At 43.0% G+C, this 19086-nt stretch overlaps 1 protein-coding gene across 8 annotated transcripts in view; it reads right to left on the reverse strand.

Moving 5' to 3' along the window:
• The window catches only part of VGLL4 (vestigial like family member 4), a 149397-nt gene that overhangs the window by 76416 nt on the left and 53895 nt on the right, over positions 1-19086 (reverse strand). The window contains exon 1 of one of the 8 annotated variants that reach the window (XM_045579181.1): positions 2352-2902. The exons of 6 other annotated variants lie outside the window; for them this stretch is intronic. In XM_045579181.1, coding sequence (XP_045435137.1) covers positions 2352-2433 — 82 coding nt within the window. In that variant the 5' untranslated portion in view covers positions 2434-2902. Of the gene's footprint in view, positions 1-2351; positions 2903-19086 lie in introns of those variants that run through there. One more of the 8 variants, XM_036431133.2, reaches the window with a different exon arrangement.

Here is a 19086-nt window from a genome sequence, read left to right on the forward strand (position 1 = left end):
AAAGACAGTGCAGGCACATGGTTTATTTTGCAGAGTGTGTAATACAGCTAAGGGATACAGTATAACCAACCGAGAGAATAAGACTAACCATCAACATCCTAATGTTTAGGACAGAAAATTCAGAAAAATGTGTCCCTGATCCTGAAGAGACGTGGACCCTGCCTGTGCCATAAGTGAAATCAAATGCTGTCTACCAACTGTACATTCCATTTCCCAAATACCTCCCCTGGAATGCTGCTGAGCCGAAACGTTTACTACAAACATTCCCAAAGTGCTGGATTTAAAGGCACAGTAACGGCTCCAACTTTTCCTACCAAAAAATTTCCATCCAAGATTGATGCCCATCTCCAAAACACCCTTTTGAGCTCAGAGCAGATGTGTGTGCAGTGTTTACAATGAGAAAAACCACCAGGGCATAAACAACCCACTGTAAACACCGCTCGAATTTTGCTGCGCTTTTCTTCATATCCTGTGTATTTACTTTGGTGTTAGAATAATGCTAACGTTCATAGTAAGGAAAATAGCAGCAGATGTTTAAACCAAACAGACTTATAGCACAGCGTTGCACATATCGACTTGACTTTCAAAATCAAAGTTTTCGGAGACGATGCATGTACTTTACACACTCCCGAACAACAAATCAACCGTGGTGAGGCTTTCCACACGCTTTTCCTCACCACCACCAACTGGACACATAAAAAATTAATGCGGTGTCAATTTCCTAACCATCTTTCTATTCCTCTCTTATACGGACCATTATAGTTTGTTTTGAAAATATCATATTCCTCAATGATAAACAGGAACGGCCTTAAAAGTTTTTTAATTTATCGTTCACTTGAAAAAAAAAAGTTTAAAAACTACAGTAATTTCACAGGAAACAAGCCCAAAACTCAATCACTTGCTGTTGAGACTATTCTGAAGAAATCTGCCTTTTAAATGGGTGACCTCAGAAGTAAGAGGATACTTACAGCAGCAGATTCAAAGAAAGCAATTCATCAAAATTCTCATTAGTGGAACAAGTAGGAGGGGGGGGGGGGAACACCTTTAAACAAACAAATAATACAAAAAACAACACTTAAGTTTGAAACCCTTATCCATAGAGTTGAAAAAAGAAAAAAGGCATGAATGAGATTTTTCCCCCTTGAAGGGGGAAGGATAAATTTTCAACTGATTAGGCAACAGGCCCGAGATTTTTTTTTTTTTTACATGAAAAATAGGAGTGGATTGGCTCACCCTCCCAAGTTTCCTCAATGTTTTCTTTTTTTCAAGAGAAACATTCCGTTTGCTATAGAAAACATGGAAACAGCTCTTGCTGAATCAGAAAGGACATGTCTCCTTCTTACAACAGAAAACACTCCCCCCGCCAGGCTGAATTCCCGGGGAGAGGCATCGCTGGCCACTCAAACCCAGGCCATTACCACGTTTCCGAACTGCACGTAGATAATGTTCCAACAGAGTAACAAATCACTTTTCCTCCTCGTACTACCCACAGAGACAGCTTGAAACAATACAACACAGTAGGGGCAACATCTCATGGTGTAGTAAGTGGTAATAATAAGAATTCAGAGCTTATTTTTGTCTTTTTTTTTTTTTTTTTTTTTAGCTTTCTGGTTAGCGTGTTGTGCAATCACTTCCACAAGGGACCAGAGTGTGGAGGGAACATCCTTCAATGTCAGGACTCTCCGGAGCTGTACAGGAAATGGGAAATCAGACAAAGAGCCAGTCTTTTTTGCTCTGTGACATGGGTGCCCTTCCAGTCCCCCAAACTGAATAGAAAAAAAAAAACCTTCCTTGTTCGGGACAATGGGTCCAGGAAACAAAAAACTCACTGTAACTTTTCTGTTCCTCGCCGCACGAAAACCCAAAGCGCTGCTGTAATACAACACAAATACTATAGATGGTGTGTGTTTAAAATAAGTTATCAGTGCAAAACAACCACACAAAAAAACAAACAAACACGCGACACATTTAACTTTTGTTTGGGTCCTAAAAGTTCTTCCCCTAAAAGAAAACACTAACAGAAACAAAACGTAATTACCTTATAAAGAATTAAAAACCTGAAGTAGTTAGTATATGTTGCCAGCGGGCATAAAACAAACTTTTTGCAGTTTATAGCTCACCCCCTCCCCACCCCCGGCCTTCACGAACACTGCACCCCATAAGGCCAAGCTCCTTAACCACAAACTCTGAACATGGAAAACAGTACAGAAGAACTTCTCGCCTTCCAAAGCACCCTTAAAAGTCCCAAGAAAGAGAACAAAAAAGCAAGGGAGGCATGCAGAGCCCTCAGGGAGGAGTGGCCTTCATGAAAAGCGACAGGAGGGCGATCCCCAAGACTAAGCGATCCCTACCTTCATAGCACAGAATGCCGATATTGTTGTTCATCTTGTCCAGGTACTGGTAGTTCAACAGGTCCATCTTCATAAATAGCATTTATTGGGCTAAAGCGCAGAAAACCAGCTCTTTGCTTTGTGGCCCCCAAAAAGAGAGTGTACGCTTCAAAAATCAATGGTTGCTGAGGAGCTCCTGGCTCTTAAAAAACTTCACAAAGGAGGAGGAGGAGGCCCGGCCTCCAAGGATCAAAACAAAAGTATTTAAAAGTTTTTTACAAAAAAGAAAAGAAAAGAAAAAAGAAAAAGAAAAAGCAAGCGCGCACACACTCACAAGAAACAGTGGGCTCACACAACAAAACCCTTCCAGGGCTTAGTAGCGAATGGTTTTTGTATCCTCACTCAAGCATGTAGAAGCCGTACCGGCAGTCCTCACAGGCCTGCGTCCCCTCGGAGCAGCGGAGAGGGGGTGAGGGAGGAGAGCGCGGCGCACAGCGCCCAGCACAAAGCCCGCGGCGCCCGCAGCCGCTGCACGCTCACTACGCTGACATGCTGGCTATGCGCGGTATGACTCCTATGTGGACGCGCTCCCTCCGCCCGCCCCGCGGGGCCGCCGCCGCGCAGGCGCAGCGCGTCCCCCGGGCTCTGCAAATGTCAGGGATGTTTTCTGCTCAAGATCAGCCTCCAAACGCATGGAGTGTTTGAAAGCAAGGGAGAGAGAGGAGGTGGAGAGAGTCTGTAACGCCGCCGCCGCTGGGGCCCCCGCAGCGGAGCTGCTCATGACAGGAAGCAGCCCTGCCTGCCACTTGGAAACCTTAGGAGGGAAGGGGGGTGGGGGGGTGGGGGAGAGAAAGAAGAAAAAAAAAAACACCAGGAAGTTTCTTTTTCGGGAGCTGAGTAAAAAGTTTAAGAGAAAAAAATCTCCATCATGGAAGCAAACTTGCTCGGAATTTAACCCTAGTGTAACTTCTCTTCTGGGTTTCATGAACTCAATGGGGTGTTGTTTCGGTACATAGACCAGAAATAGTTTGCACGGTTTTTCTTTCATTTTAAAACTGTTGTTTTTTTTTTAATATATAATGTCCATGTACACTTTGTCTGAATGTCTAAATTTGTGCTGTGAATGCTGCATAACGTTTCTCTCATTACCCTCAGAGCGCATGTGGGCAGGGCAGGAAGGAGGGTATCACCTTTTTCCAGGAGAGGAAACTGAGGCTCAGAGGGAGTAAACGACTACTTTTAGAGTGATTTCTTCCCCTAGTATTAAAACCTTCACAAACAGAGGGAGGGGGGGGGTAAGGGGAGGGGGGACGGGTAAGAGAGGAAGAAAGCTGTTCCATCTGCATATTACAGGCTGGTAGCATGCTGCCATGTTCCTTACTGGAAGGAGTGGACTTGAGGCTTTAAATTTGCATCTCCAATGTCTAGCACAGCAAGTAGGTGCTCAAGAGTTACTCACTGAATGAATCACTGAATGTTCAGAAGTCTTTGGCACATGAAGAACACACTAGTAAAATGTGTATGTGGGGGGAGGGGGAGTTTTTGCAGATTGCAGCCAGGTTTTGGCACCACAGACTAATAATTTCACCCTAGGAAATGTTTCGATGTTGACATCATTGTATGCTACTTGGAGATTTAGAAAATATGAAGGAACATGCTGTGGAAGACCTGAAATTTTTCTCTAAAATAAGATTTTAATATATAATTTCGAGGGGTTATATGTTAAAAATTCAACAATAATTGCATTTGGGGTGTAACAGACCCATTCAGGGCAAGCTGTTCTAGTCAAGTCTTCTCTGGACAGTAATGTAGCGCCCAAATACAGTGGCCATCACTGCTGCAGTAGTAGTCATTGGGACAGGAGCTAGTAAAGTAGGCAACAGAAAAACCAAGATTTTACAAGCTTTAATTTATAAGGATATTTATTAATGCTAGGTTGCCTATTTACTAATGCTAGATACTACATTAACTATATTGAAGGATATGTATACCATCAACTGTCATTAAAAAATGTGGAATTTGTTTGGGCGGGTGGGAAGAAACCCCCTATAGCATCTACTGTACACAAGATTATTGCACTTATATAACAGTTTTACTCTCCTCAAGTATCAACTTCAACTAATAGCTTTGGAGTACAATCACTGTGCCATATGTTCTCTGACGTAAGGTCTCAATCAGAAAACATTAGGCGCCATTAGCACATCCACTATGGAAGCTGGCTGCACACTGGAATCAGTGCAGAGCTGTTGAAAAGCCTGATGCTGATCTTGAGGGGGTGGGACCCAGTGCCAAGGTCTGTTTTAGAGTCCCTGCTTTAATGTGAGAGAGGGAAATTTACCTGCCTGAAAATATTTCTTTCCATACTTATTTTGAGAAGGAAAGTGTTCTTTTTAAAATATTGTGATTTAACCAGATTCAAATAATACTACATTGTAAAGATTGAGTAAAATATTTAGTAACTTCCCTTTCATGACTCAGTATCACTTCCAACGTGGTTTTCAGCCTCCAAGTGGTAATTATCTGTATGGACACAGTCCCACGGGTAAACCTTGACGTGTCAGAATGATCTGTAGTAAAATTCCCAGCCCCTAGCCACGTCTTTCCCACTGATCTGGGATACTAGTGCGGTGCTGAGCGTGATCCCAGGCTAATCACTGGGTTAAATTCTAGAACTGGCTGTCACTATCCACAAAAGCAAGATACAAAAAAACACCATGAACACTTCAAAACTTTTATAGCAACTTGACAGAGTAATTTTATGTCTCCTAAATATTACCTTTAAAAACTAAGGGTTGTTATTTTTTTCATCGTCCTACTTAGTGAGTTTCACCGCACTTTACAAAGTATCAGTCTGCAAAGAAGTGGGGCAGGGGCACCCCGTCACCCACTGGGACAGCCTGAGGAGCCCTGTGCTGGAGGACTGCTCTGCAACCTGCACCCAGCAAACACCCGTCTGCCCTCAAGACTGGCATACACCTCTCTTGTCCTGGGGCGCCCCCAATCTTCCCCTCCTCCCTCCTACTCTGTCCTAGCACACTGCCCCACATATGTGTTTCTAGCCTCACCAAATCCAGGCCTTCAGAGCAAGGACTATGCCGCCTTCACATTTGCAGCCTGGCATAAGCCTGGCACACAGTAGGCCATCAATACTTGTTGAATGAAATCAATAAGATTAAAACTTCTCAAAGGCAAATTCTCCATTCCCACCCAGCCCTCCCCTACTCCCAACACACTGGATTATCTAATGCAGTGGTTCTCAACCTTTCTAATGCTGCAACCCTTTAATACAGTTCCTTATGTTCTGGCAACCCACAGGTTAAGAAGCGCTAGCAGGGTCACCTAAGACCATCGGAAAACACAGATATTTACATTACAATTCCTAACAGTAGCAAAATTACAGTTATGAAGTAGCAACAAAAATGTTATGGTTGGGGGTCACCACAACATGAGCAACTGTATTAAAGGGTCATGGCATTAGAAAGGTTGAGAACCACTGATCTAATGGGATGTTTCTCAAACTGAATTCTGTCAACATTTTTTGGGGACTGCAAGTTCTCACATTTGAGAAATGCTCATCTAGATTCTGACTGCTCTTCAGGTTACAATCCATGCATTCATTTTAAAATCCAAATACTAGAAGGGGTCAGTGCTTCTCAAGTTCATTCACAGGCTAATGTATTCATAATTAATGTGCTAACAGGATTGCTTTTAAGTAAATCAGAAGGATGGTGCTAAATTTTATCTTTAAAAAATCAGGTCAAAAGATCTATTTTTTAAGAATGAAGAAACCTGAATTATCAGATATTTAAAAGAAAGCAAAGAACATTTTGAGGTAAAACTGGATACTGAATGAGTACACCGGCCGGACTTTACTTGTATATTTACATATGTAGAAAAAAGTATGCACATGTAGTAGTATTAAAAAGATTACAAAAAGTACTAAAATGTTAATATTATGTGTGAGTCATCAGAATTTTTTGACATTTTTCTGCATTTTTAATTTACCTAATAAAGATCACATAAAGATTTACCTTTCCGAAACCGGTTTGGCTCAGTGGTAGAGCATCGGTCTGCAGACTGAAAGGTCCCAGATTCGATTCCAGTCAAGGGCATATACCTTGGTTGCGGGCACATCCCCGGTGGGGGGTGTGCAAGAGGCAGCTGGTGGATGTTTCTCTCTCATCGACGACGTTTCTAGCTCTCTCTCTCTCTCCCTTCCTCTTTGAAAAAAATCAATAAAATATATTTTAAAAAAAAAAGATTTACCTTTATGATCAAGGTGAGGGTGAATGAAGTTCCCCACTTTTTAAAAAAAAGCAGACAGGTAATGAGAAAACACGCCCTGGTAAGACATAAGTAATGGATCATGTGTATCTTATGTTTAAATACCGTATGTCCTTTTGACTTAGATGTAACAACTGAAGATAATAAAATTCTAGCCCAGTAGGCATGGCTCAGAGGTTGAGCATCAGCCTATGAACCTGAAGATCATGGTTTGATTCCCGGTCAGGGCATATGCCCAAATTGTAGGCTCAATCCCCAGTATGGGACATGCAGGAGGCAGCTGATCAATGATTCTCTCTCCTCATTGATGTTTCTCTCTCTCCCCTTCTCCCAAATCAATAAAAACATACTTTTTAGAAAAGATAATAAAATTCCAAACATTTAGACCTTTATAAACTCTGAGGATGTTCATGCTGAGGTATCTGTCCTAAGAACAGTCTGCAGGGAGAAACTCTGTGCTTTAAACTTCCAGAGCACACCGATATGTATGCACACACTGCTTGTCTTCTATTGTTTACTAATTACTTCATGTATTAGTAGCAATTCCCCAAACTAGACCGTACATTACTGGAGGAATGGAAAACTAAGCTTCAGTTCTTAGTATAAAGCTCCTACAGTATACAGTAAGTGCTTCATAAGTGTTCATTATAGCAGGGTCTCAGCATCTTTGTGAAATAATGATGACAGAAGAGAGCCCAGGCTAATCACTGGGTTAAATTCCAAGCATGTCAAACTTGCGACCGGTGGGCTGAGTGTCTTGTTCATTTAAAGGAGGCATGCGGCCCCCCAGCCAAGAGTTTGACATGTTTGTACACTCAACTATTCATTTAGAATAGAATCACCACAACTGTAAGTTGTTTAACAACAAAAGCCAAATGAGTAAAGTCACTCTCCAAACAGTTTTTAAATGCTTTCATTAGGGCACTTCCAGAGAAGGGAATGTTTTAATGTTAAGTCTAACAATAATCTCCTCAAAGACCCAGGGACATATATATAAAATCATACTGCGCTATTTGGTTCATCTATTGGATTCAACTGCTCTCTTCTCCCCAGGATTCTATGTAACTTAGGTATTTAGCTAATTCTTCCATTTTGAAAGTGCTTTTTTCCTCCTTACCATCATTTATTTTTTGAAGAATCGCTTTAACCTGACATGTGAATAATCAAAACAAACCTTACAGAAGGAAGAAAATAAGTTTTACTATACCTTGATCTAAACATTCCGTTAAATAAGAAGTTGGATGTATAAAAATAACATGTATAAAAACCACTCTAGAATCTACTGCACTGCCAATTACAGGTACATTCCTCAGTATAATATGAACACTATCAAAATAACGATGACAATGCTTGTAAAACACTTTACTGGTCAAAGACTTGTACTTTTTTTTTTAGTCTAATATCTTAATTAGTAAGACAAAATTGTGAGGAGAGTAGAGAAAAGGATTAAGTGAAAACCAAGCATTCAGTAGTAAGAAGGAAGACTTGAGAAACCAAACTTGCTTCTCTTTTATATACAAAAGAGAAGGTGGGGCAAGGTAGGTGTACAGTTGTGAGTACGGGAAACAGAGTTTATTCTTGTATCATTATTTAATAATTGTATTATTTTCCATATAAAAACTGTACACCTACTTTTGACCCTCCCTGTTATTGTTTAGAATGAAAAGTTCTGTGGCCTCTACCTAAAGGCTGAGTTAAAACCCTACCTTCTCCAAGAACCCCTTTAGCTAGGATTAATCTCTTTATTCCACTGTGTTTTAGGTTTACAGGGCCCTTAATTCTTAAAACAGATTATAAAGTAATTTATGTCTCTCCCCCCACCAGATTATAAAGACTGTTTGCATGCGGTAGGTCTTCAACAACACAGCTGCTGAGTAACAGAAGATGCCAAAACAATTTTTCAAGTGCCTCAAGTATCAATGATGTGAACCTGGTATTATTAAGTTACCTATGTAATTACATTTTCTTTCAAAGAAAGAATCCTCCAAATATATCATAAAATACTGCTTGTTTCTCTAACTTGGAGTTGTTCACACTGAAATGGCGATGAAAACTTGACAGTACTTTGTCCAATTTTCACAAAAGCAAATACCATTAAGCATATGTCTTGACTTTTATTGTTTATATAATAGTACCACTTCTAAGTTTAAACACTTTCAACTTCTATTAAGTAGTTACTAGATCATTTACTGTAATATAGTGGGATTTTAATACAAATATATGTGTTTTTTTAAAAATACTCAAAAGACTTAGACTTTCAATACAATAGCACCCTCTAGGGGTGAATTTTAAAATGCAAAGACAATTTTGAGAAAGCAAACTGCATATATGGTCCACTGTCATCTGATACACAATATATTTCAAACACAATAAGCCTCTTATCTATATACACTGAGTGGTCAGATTATTATGATCTCTGAATGCATAATAATCTGGCCACTCTGTATGCATGCGTGTGTGTGTGTGTGTGTGTGTGTGTGTCAAAATAAAAGAGAAGCATGCAAATTGACTGTCCCTCCGCTACACCCACCAGCCAATCAGAGTGAGTATGCAAATCAACTCACCAAAGATGGCAGTTAATTTGCATACAGCTTGGAGCAAAGACTGAAGACAGCATAGAAGGAAACCAAGCACTGCAGAAGGGAGTGAAGCTATGGAGAAGCAAGTGGGGTGGCAGAAATGGGAGGGAAGCCCGTCTCAGTGGGCTTCTCTCCCTTCTCTGCTTCCTTCCAGTAGCAGGAAGTCCTCTTCTTGCATGAATCTTCCTGCAATGGGCCGTGTGTGTGTGTGTGTGTGTGTGTGTGTGTGTGTGTGTGTGTATTAGAGGCTTGGTGCATGAATTCGTGCATGGGTAGAGTCCGGCCAGCCTGGCCAGGGAGAGAGGAGGACATGGGCAGTTTGCTGGCCTGCCTGCTGGTCGAACTCCTGATTTTCATATTAGCCTTTTACTGTATAGGATATACACTGAATGGCCAGATTATTATGTGTTCAGAGATCATAATAAGCTAGCCACTCAGTGTATAAGAAAGGCTAATATGCAAAGTGTCCCCTCGGGAGTTTAACTATGACATGCTGACCACCAGGGGCAGTGGAGAACAAAGAAAGGCCCCAATTGGCCCTTGATCACTGGCCAGGTCTAGGGACCTTACACTCATGCATGAATTTTGTGCCTCGGGCCTCTAGTCCTACATAATAAAGAGCTAATATGCTAATTAGACCGAACAGTAGACTGACCATCAGGATGACCTTCCAGACGAAGCTGGGGCTGCAAGGTAACGCAAGGGCCAGCCAGGGCTGCTAGGGGCTGTGAGGGCCAACCGAGGCGAGGCAGCCAGGTCTGCAAGGGCCAAACCCCTTACATGAATTGTGTGCATCAGGACTCTAGTTTTATTTAATAAAAGTCACAGCAAATACCTTTTAAAAAACAGTTGAACCCTCACTAAACTTTTCAAAAATTAAAAAAAGTAACAAAACCAATTCCATTGCTATCAAATGACCAAGTAGGAAATCTGCCTTATTAACATGCATTTAAGATATAAATAGTATTTGAAAGTGCACACCAAGACTCATGTTTTAAACAAATCATACTGGGGAGAATTTAATCAATTGGCATTCCCAAGAAAAGAAATCTCTTACAAAACACTAGAACTAAACAATACTTAGCACAATTGTTTTCTTGCAAACAAAAATTATTTTAGTGGTTTTCATTACTAAAAACAACTTGGATTCAGTAATCTCATTCAAAAAATCCTCACAAATAAAATATTCTGATATTCATACTCTCACAAATTATAATTACTCTCAGATGTATTGCTGCAAGTTTGGCTGGAATTAACTTCCACGGTAAAAAGAGAAGAACGACAATGGAGAAAAAGTCCAAAATATTTAACATCTGAAGGGCTGAGACCACTGATAGTCCTGATGTTTGACCCAATCTTCAATTAATAGTTCAATTTGACTTCACAGCACTTCATAATGCAGCATTTTTCTACCTCGAGAATCACCCTTTCAACCAGTTAAGATCCAGTCCAGAAAACAAACAACACACCTGTTATACTAACAGAGAGAATTTAATGCCTCCCTATCTTGTGTCCTCTTCCAGTAACTGCCCCAGAAGGTAAATACTATCCTAACCTTTAAGAGCATAGACTGCTCTTTATGTAAATCGAATAATATACCATGTACTCCTCTGCAACTGGATTCTTTCACTTGATATCATGCTTGTGTTATCCTTATTTTTCCGTGTAGCTTAAATAAATCATTCATTTTCATTGCTGTATAGTAATCCATTGTCTAATAGAACATACTTCATTCTACTATTGACGGGCATTTAGATAGTTTCTATTTGGGGGTGATGATAAATAAACACTGCTGCAACAAATATTTAGTACATGCCTTTGTGAGTATATGGACCACATTTCTGTTGCATATGTACTTAGGAGTGAATACGTTGGGTCATAGAGTATGCACATGTTCAGCTTAAGCAGATGCTGCCAAAGAGTTTTCCAACGCAGTTGTACCAATTTATACTCCTGCCAGCAGTATATGGGATTTCAGGTTGCTCCACATCCTCGCCAACACTTTTCTACCTTTGTCATTCCCACTACTCTGATAGCTATGGAACAGCCACACCACGTTTGCACTTCGCACTTCTCTGACCAAGAGTAAAAACTCTTGTAAGAGGCAGAGGGAATGGATTCACAGTGCAGAACAGAGCAAGCAGTAAGGGTCTAGGCCAGTGCCTGTCAATCAAAACAATTTGGCTTCCACCCACCGGGAAATGAACATTTGGCAATGCCTGGTGGTCACAACTTGAGATTTCTACTGCCATCTAGTGGGTGAAGGCCCGGGATGCTGCCCAATGTCCTGCAATACACAAGTCAGACTGCCTTCCCCACCCCCTACCTACAACAAAGACTGTCTTGGACCAAAATGGCAATAATGCTCCTGTTAAGAAACCCTGGTCAAAGCAAACTATTATTAGAGTTTTCCCCCTTAGCAATATCCATGGCTGATACGGCTCATAGGGTCCATTTCTTATTGTCTCAGAATGTTATTTTTCTCCCTGAAGTTGAAGGGATAGGAAGACAAAGGACAATTACTACATGTTGGTCATGGTACATGGGATAGTGCTAGGTTCTTTCACATTATCGTGTTTCGTTTTTATCCCTCACAACAATGCTATCACCACTTTACAGATGAGGAAGCATTATGAGGCTAAGTAGCTTGTCCAAACTGACACAGAGTGGTAGGTCTGGGATCTGAAGCTAGAATTTTCCACTATACCCAGGGTCTTCCTTTTAACTAAAAATAAGAGGCCCGGCTGGTGTGGCTCAGTGGTTGAGTGTCAGGAGGTAAGTTCAATTCCTCGTCAGGATATACATGCTCAGGACGCATGCTCGATCCCCAGTAAGGGTGTGCAGGAGCCAGCTGACCAACAATTCACTGTCATCATTGATGTTTCTATCTCTCTCTCTCCCTCTCCCTTTCACTCTGATATCAATAAAAATATATTTAAAATAAATAAAAATAATTAAAAAAAATTTTAAGTCCAAAGATTACTAACTTACAAGAGCCAAGTTTAACAATGGATTTGTAAAAAGTTAACTAAATAAAAAACTGGTTATGGAAAACAGATCATTTGCAATGTTAAGATTAGCATGCACCTATAAGGAGTTTACCTTAAAATGTTTAAAATCCATCTGTCCCACCACTCTGGGATCTCCTTGAAGTTAGATTTTATTTGCCTTCGCATATGCCCCAAAGCCTGTAGGAGCAGGCATTTAAGGTCTCCTAGATTAATTACCAACTAGAAACCTCAATGAGGGAAGACCAGCTTCCCTTTTTTTTTTTTTACCCAGCCAACTATATTTAGTAGCATAAAGTAGAAATAAAGTGGCATTTGTTGCAAATATTTGATTAAAGCAAATAATGGTCAATACCACAGAATTGTTTTCAGAATAATTTCATTTTTCCAAGGATGGGTTTGTCAACATAGCCTCATCTGCCATCCTTCCGGGGTTTTCACTGATATCTCTGTGTGTGAGAACATTACCGCCCTTGGGCCACCGGAAGAGCAGTTTTCACCCCTGGCCATGAGTTAGAATCACCCATGAGGCTTTGAGAACCATGGCCACCTACCTAGGCCAAATCTGAGGTGGGGCCCAGTAAGATATATTTCTGAAGTCACACCCAGGAAAAGGCTGCTGCATTCAGAAATACAGTTTGAAAACAGCTTCCCACATAATCTTCACATAATGCTCCTCCCCTGGTGATTTAGAACCAATGTGAGCACTGGAGAAGGGTGAGGGGTGGAGGTGGAGGGTGAGGGGTGGAGGTGGAGGGGGAGGGGGGGAGGTGGAGGGGGAGGGGTGGAGGGAGGGTGAGGGGTGGAGGTGGAGGGGGAGGGGTGGAGGTGGAGGGGGAGGGGTGGAGGTGGAGGGGGAGGGGTGAGGGTGAGGGGTGAGAGGTGGAGGGGAGGGTGAGGGGTGGAGGTGGAGGGTGAGGGGTGGAGGTGGAGGGTGAGGGGTGGAGGTGGAGGGGGAGGGGTGGAGGTGGAGGGTGAGGGGTGGAGGGGGAGGGGGAGGGGTGGAGGGAGGGGGAGGGGTGGAGGGGGGGAGGGGGAGGGGTGGAGGTGGAGGGTGAGGGGTGGAGGGGGAGGGGGAGGGGTGGAGGGAGGGTGAGGGGTGGAGGGGGAGGGTGAGGGGTGGAGGGAGGGTGAGGGGTGGAGGGAGGGTGAGGGGTGGAGGGAGGGTGAGGGGTGGAGGGAGGGTGAGGGGTGGAGGTGGAGGGGGACTTCTGAACGGAATGCAGTAGGGCGCCTGCCTTCCACACCTCCCAGAGTTACCGACATCTCACTGAGTTACTCCTGGGCAGGACTAGGGGGCGACATGAGCCAACCTAAGAAACAGCTCAACTTCCGTCCCACTGGGAAGAGAAACTGCAAAGCAGATCCTTTGCACGTGCACAACTCCAGTCTTGCTCTATGGTAAAAGGCAAATAAACTCCCCCATTCTCAGCCTCTCTTCTTAAACTACCTAGACTGCCAGTGCTAAGACCAAATGTATAAACCAGGATCTGTTGATCCTCAGAAGGTAAGGTGTGAGGGGTCCTGGAAAGGACACAGCATTGCTGGAGGGGCAGAGTAGCATTTCCAGTGTGTGTGTGTGTGTGTGTGTGTGTGTGTGTGTGTCCCCAAGGCTGGTGAGGGCAAATTTTTAGTGACACTCGCCCAGCATCATGCACCTCCTCCCCTCAGAGAGGCCTTAGGCAGTGGTAATGTCACATGTGTGCTCCTGTGATTAATATCTATCTCCCTTCCAGTTTTCCTAATTGTTTCCCCAGAACTTCACACAATGCTGGGCACCTGGTACATCAAAGATTTGTTGACAAATGAGAAGACAGAATTCTAGAATCTGCCACAGAGGAAAACCACCAGGGGTCAGATGCCGGGTTCTGAATCAAGTCTAAAGCAGTCAGAAGGCAAGAGGGACAGTGAGCTCTGCCCAAGAGCTGGGTTAGAGGACAGACGACATTCCAGCCTCCCGAGAAGAGCTGGCTGCAGTGGCCCCAGTTACAATAAACCACAGCACCCATGAGGGAATGGAGCCCTCAATAAAAGGAAACGAGGGCCTAGGGATTAGGGAAAAAAAAAAAAAAAAAAAAAGGCTGAAGGGAAAAACCTGGCATCTACCAGGAAAGCCAAGAGTGGGGCAGCAGGAGGAGAGAGAAGGTAGAATCAGAAGCTGAGAAAATGACAAGCCTACTCTGACTCTCGGCAATCTTAGACTAGCTTTCTAGTTTAAACAGAACAGAAACAAGAACACTAGATACAGACTCCTATCCAACTCTGACCCACACTCAGCTATGTGATCCTAATCAAGGAATTCTACCTGTCCCAGCCTTGATTTCCTTATCTGCACAATGGGTATAATAGAACCTCACTTGCCCATCACAAAGGGCAGTCAAGGACCCAGTAAGACTACGGCTATTACACTGTTCCCTAAACTGCAATGTACATATAATAAATGCGGGTAATTGTTCTGGCCATTCTTCCCAAAGATGGTAGGGTTTTCTTGTTATTTCATGAGAAGCTAGAGGCCTGCTCATCCCAACAGAACTTCAAACAAACACCAACATCTATTAAAAGGAGGGACCAGCCCTAACCGGTTTGGCTCAGATAGAGAGTCAGCCTGCGGACTGGAGGGTCCCAGATTCGATTCCAGTCAAGGGCATGTACCTTGGTTGCGGGCACATCCCCAGTAGGAGGTATGCAGGAAGCACCTGATTGATGTTTCTCTCCTATCAATGTTTCTAACTTTCCCTCCCCCTTCCTCTCTGTAAAAAAATAAAAAATAAATTTTTTTAAGGCAGACAAAGGTTGTCTTTTGGACAGTTTGCCGTTTCCTTACACGTAGACAGTAGTATGTGGATTTCCAAAAGGAGAGTGCAGGAATACTGCTGCCACATCCCCCATCCGTCCATCCTGAGGAGGAGAGAGTAACTAAAGACAGCTGTGACTCTGTGAAGGTTATCTAGACTAGGGGTGTCGAACTCAATCAGAGAAGGGGCCAAAATCTAAAATCCAGCCTAAATCTCGGGCCGAATGGTTTACTGAACAGTCATAAACTGTCATTGTGATGGAAACGCAGCGGAGTGCAGTGATGACAGCGCGGTGCGGGCCACATTGCTAGGCCTGGCGGGACGGATTTGGCCCGTGGGCCTTGTGTTTGACACATGTGATCTAGACACACATTTTCATTTCTTTTAACTGTAAAATTATGATTATAACACATGCCGGGCTAAATTTAGCTTCCTTGCCCTAGAATTGTGGTTGGCAAACTGCGGCTCGCAAGCTACCTGCGGCTCTTGGACCCCTTGAGTGTGGCTCTTGCACAAAATACCACGGTCTGGATGACTGGGTGAGTCGATTTTGTGTGTGTGTGTGTGTGTGTGTGTGTGTGTGTGTCCATCTGGCTAAGGCTGGTGAGGGCATTAGTATAAGCTTAAAAAATTTGGCTCTCAAAAGAAATTTCAATCCTTGTACTGTTGATACTTGGCTCTGTTGACTAATGAGTTTGCCAACCACTGCATGTCAAATATTCAAAAATCACATAAACTACTTACCCATAATATACATGAAACAAAGTACACTGTGAAGACTGCATTAAAAACAGGGGTCGCATGCTGGAGTGGATTTGCTCTGCTGACTTTACACAAAACATTCCCACACTGACTCACGTTTCCCCAAACCACCTCTTCTCTTGGGCCCACCACATGTCCACTGCCATGAACAGCATGCTCTCTGTCCAGCCACCACGGGACCTAATGCAGCTCTAAAATTCTGGGCTGTGGATAATTCCTCCCTTCCCTTTCGCTCCTCATCTCCACCCAACCATGGGGTGCTACTTTCATTTGTGATCTCAAGACCCAATTTCATACTTTACATAATAAACGGTGGTTATTATTATCTAGAGAGGGCTGTTTCTGCTGGGTTTGTGGTAGTTTTTCTTCGGTTTTTCTTACTGAAGTGATGTGGGGAGCTAAAACTGTACCTCCCAGAAGAGAGAGAGAGAGAGAGAGAGAGAGAGAGAGAGAGAGAGAGAGAGAGGGGGGAGGGAGGGAGGGAGGGAGGGAGGGAGGGAGGGAGGGAGGGAGGGAAAAGCTAGAGAAAGACATTTTTCTCATTACAATAGACATGAGGCATATTGTTTTGCTCATTTTCCGGATGGTTTGAATTACCAATAGTAACAATAACAGTGGGAGGCCTTAACATAACAAAGTTCTCTGTTTCTTTGGGGAGAACACTGAGTGTCTGCTACCTACAGGGATCTGGCTTTTCTCTTCAATGAAAGTAAAATAAAAAAATAAACTAAAAAAAACAACAACCTATAATTCCTGGTTGACTGGAGTCCTAGGTAAGTCTAGTTACTCAAGGGTTAAGGAGTCTAACCACTCCACCCATAAAAGTCTCAGGTATAATCCTATTATTTTTGAATGGCTATCAGTGTACTTTGAAATTCTGATTACTCAAAGATTACTGCTATAGGATATCTGTGCTAACAGCCCTGTGGTACAGGCTGCCAAGAAGAAAATTATGATCCTGGCTGCAGTAATGCCAATTTACCCCCCATCCAAATAAATGATCCTTCCTGCCCTCTTCCCCATTCTCCCAGTAAATCAAGTTTGGAAAAGAGAAACATGAGAAAACACAGCACTGCGCCTGCACACTTACTGGTGTCTACTCCCCGATGCAATAACCAAATGGCCATACTTCATTTATAGAGGCTCTATGGGTACAACTGCTTAAAGCGCAGGCTAACACACTTCTCCTTTGGCCTGGAACCACCATGAAAAGGTACAATATAGTTCCCTTAGGAAGGCGGACACACAAAACAGACACTTAGCCCCTCTTATTTAAGCAAACCTCCCAATCAGCTTCTGACAGAGCACCACTTCGTGTTTGCTGTTTTAATATCATGATTATTTAAAGAACGAGCTGCCAATTTTTTTGACTTCAGAGAGGAGGGCTGAAGAAGGGAGGGAGGGAGGGAAGGAGGGAGGGGGATAAACATCAATGAGAGAAAATCACTGATTGGCTGCCTCCTGTACATCCCCACTGGAGATTGAGCCCACAACCCAGGCATGTGCCCTGACCAGGAATCGAACTGTGACCTCCTGGTTCATAGGTCAATGCTCAACCACTGAGCCACGCTGAATGAGCCAAGCTGACAATTTTAATAAACTGGGAAGGCCATAGAAAAAAAGAACATATGGACTCTTTCTAGAACTTTCCTCTTATTCATCTGGCATGTGGCTCACTACTCTTCACAAAAGAGAAAAATCACCCCCTCCGCCTTCATTCATAAATGCACACTTACAAAATGACACTGAATGAAGAATCTGAGTAACCTGTCTAATATGCACTTATAAAATGTTTAAACGCCTATTATATGCTCTTGGTACATGTGAAAATATTTTGAAGAGTTGAAAAATGCTATTTGGCTATTGATAGAAGACACTATATCAAGTGTAGCACCTAAAATTTTTTTTCTTTTTTGACAGGAGAATGCCGCAGAACCCCAGAAGCAGAGACATCAATGACACCCCCATACACACCTGGCCCTTACCCACAAGCCCAGGTACAAACTCATCCAGCCCAGGGTCGTGACAGAGGTAAACATCTGGAAGTAAACCCAACACAGAGACAATTTCCATGTCTCCAGGTACTATTTACTTTTCTTCGGGACCCTAGACACCCAATCAACAGAATTGCCAAGCACCACTTCACTGGCCTAAAAGCGAAGGATCCAAGTATGAATAAGACATGGTCTCTGTTCTTGAAGGGCTTATGATTGAGGGTAAACTGCAAAAAGTACGAACAGTACAGCAGTCCCCCTTATCTCTGGTTTCGCTTTCTGTGGTTTCAGTTACCCAGTCAATTGCAGCCCCAAAATATTAAATGTAAAATTCCAGAAATAAAGAATTCGTACGTTTTAAGTTGCACGCTATTCTGAGTGATGTGATGAAATCTCAAACCATTCTACTGTCCCACCCCTAACGTGAATTATCCCTTTGTCCAGGCCTTTTCACTCGTCAGTCACTCAGCAGCTGTCTTGCCTGTTAGATCAATTATGAGGAGAGGGAGAGGGAGAAGGGGAGAGGGAGAGGGAAAGGGAGAGGGAGAGGGAGAAGGGGAGAGAGAGAAGGGGAGAGGGAGAGGGAGAGGGAGAGGGAGAAGGGGAGAGGGAGAGGGAGAAGGAGAGGGAGAGGGAGAGGGAGAGGGAGAGGGAAAGGGAGAGGGAGAGGGAGGGGGAGGGGGAGGGGGAGATGAGCCCACATTCATATAACTTTTAATACAGTATATTATTTTAATTGTTCTCTTTTATTACTGGTTACTGTTGTGAATCTCTTACTGTGTCTAATTTATACATTAAACTTTATCATGGTAAACTTTATCATATGTACAAAAAGGAAAACATATTGTACTGTATGTTCATTCATTACTATCCTAGGTTTCAGATGTCCACTGATTACTCAGGACAAAAGGAACTTAAAATATAAAAATATTTAAAATATCCAATCCTGGGGGCCAGGAGTTGGCCAGAGGCAGGTTCCAATCTTGGTTCTGTCACAGACTAGCCATGTGAGTTTAGGCATACTACTTCATCCCTCTGATCTAGTTCTCCATCTTTGAAAAAGGGGGATAAAGACACCACCCTCAGAAGACTGATCACTTGACTTGAGTGCCACCACCGTTACTATGGCATTTATAAATCCTGTTATAATTACACTAGTGGCCTGATGCACAAAATTCATGCAAGAGTAGGCCTTCCTTCTGCCGGCACCAGCTTCCCTCCATCACCTGGGACCTGGGATTCCCTCTGGCTGCCAGCAGGCACCCAGAACCCAGGCTTCCCTCCAGCCTCTGCTTCATCTGGAAGGACATCAGAAGGACATCAGGAAGGACATC

This window comes from Pipistrellus kuhlii, unplaced genomic scaffold (assembly GCF_014108245.1).
Source record: "Pipistrellus kuhlii isolate mPipKuh1 unplaced genomic scaffold, mPipKuh1.p scaffold_m20_p_11, whole genome shotgun sequence".
Taxonomy (NCBI): Eukaryota; Metazoa; Chordata; class Mammalia; order Chiroptera; family Vespertilionidae; genus Pipistrellus; species Pipistrellus kuhlii.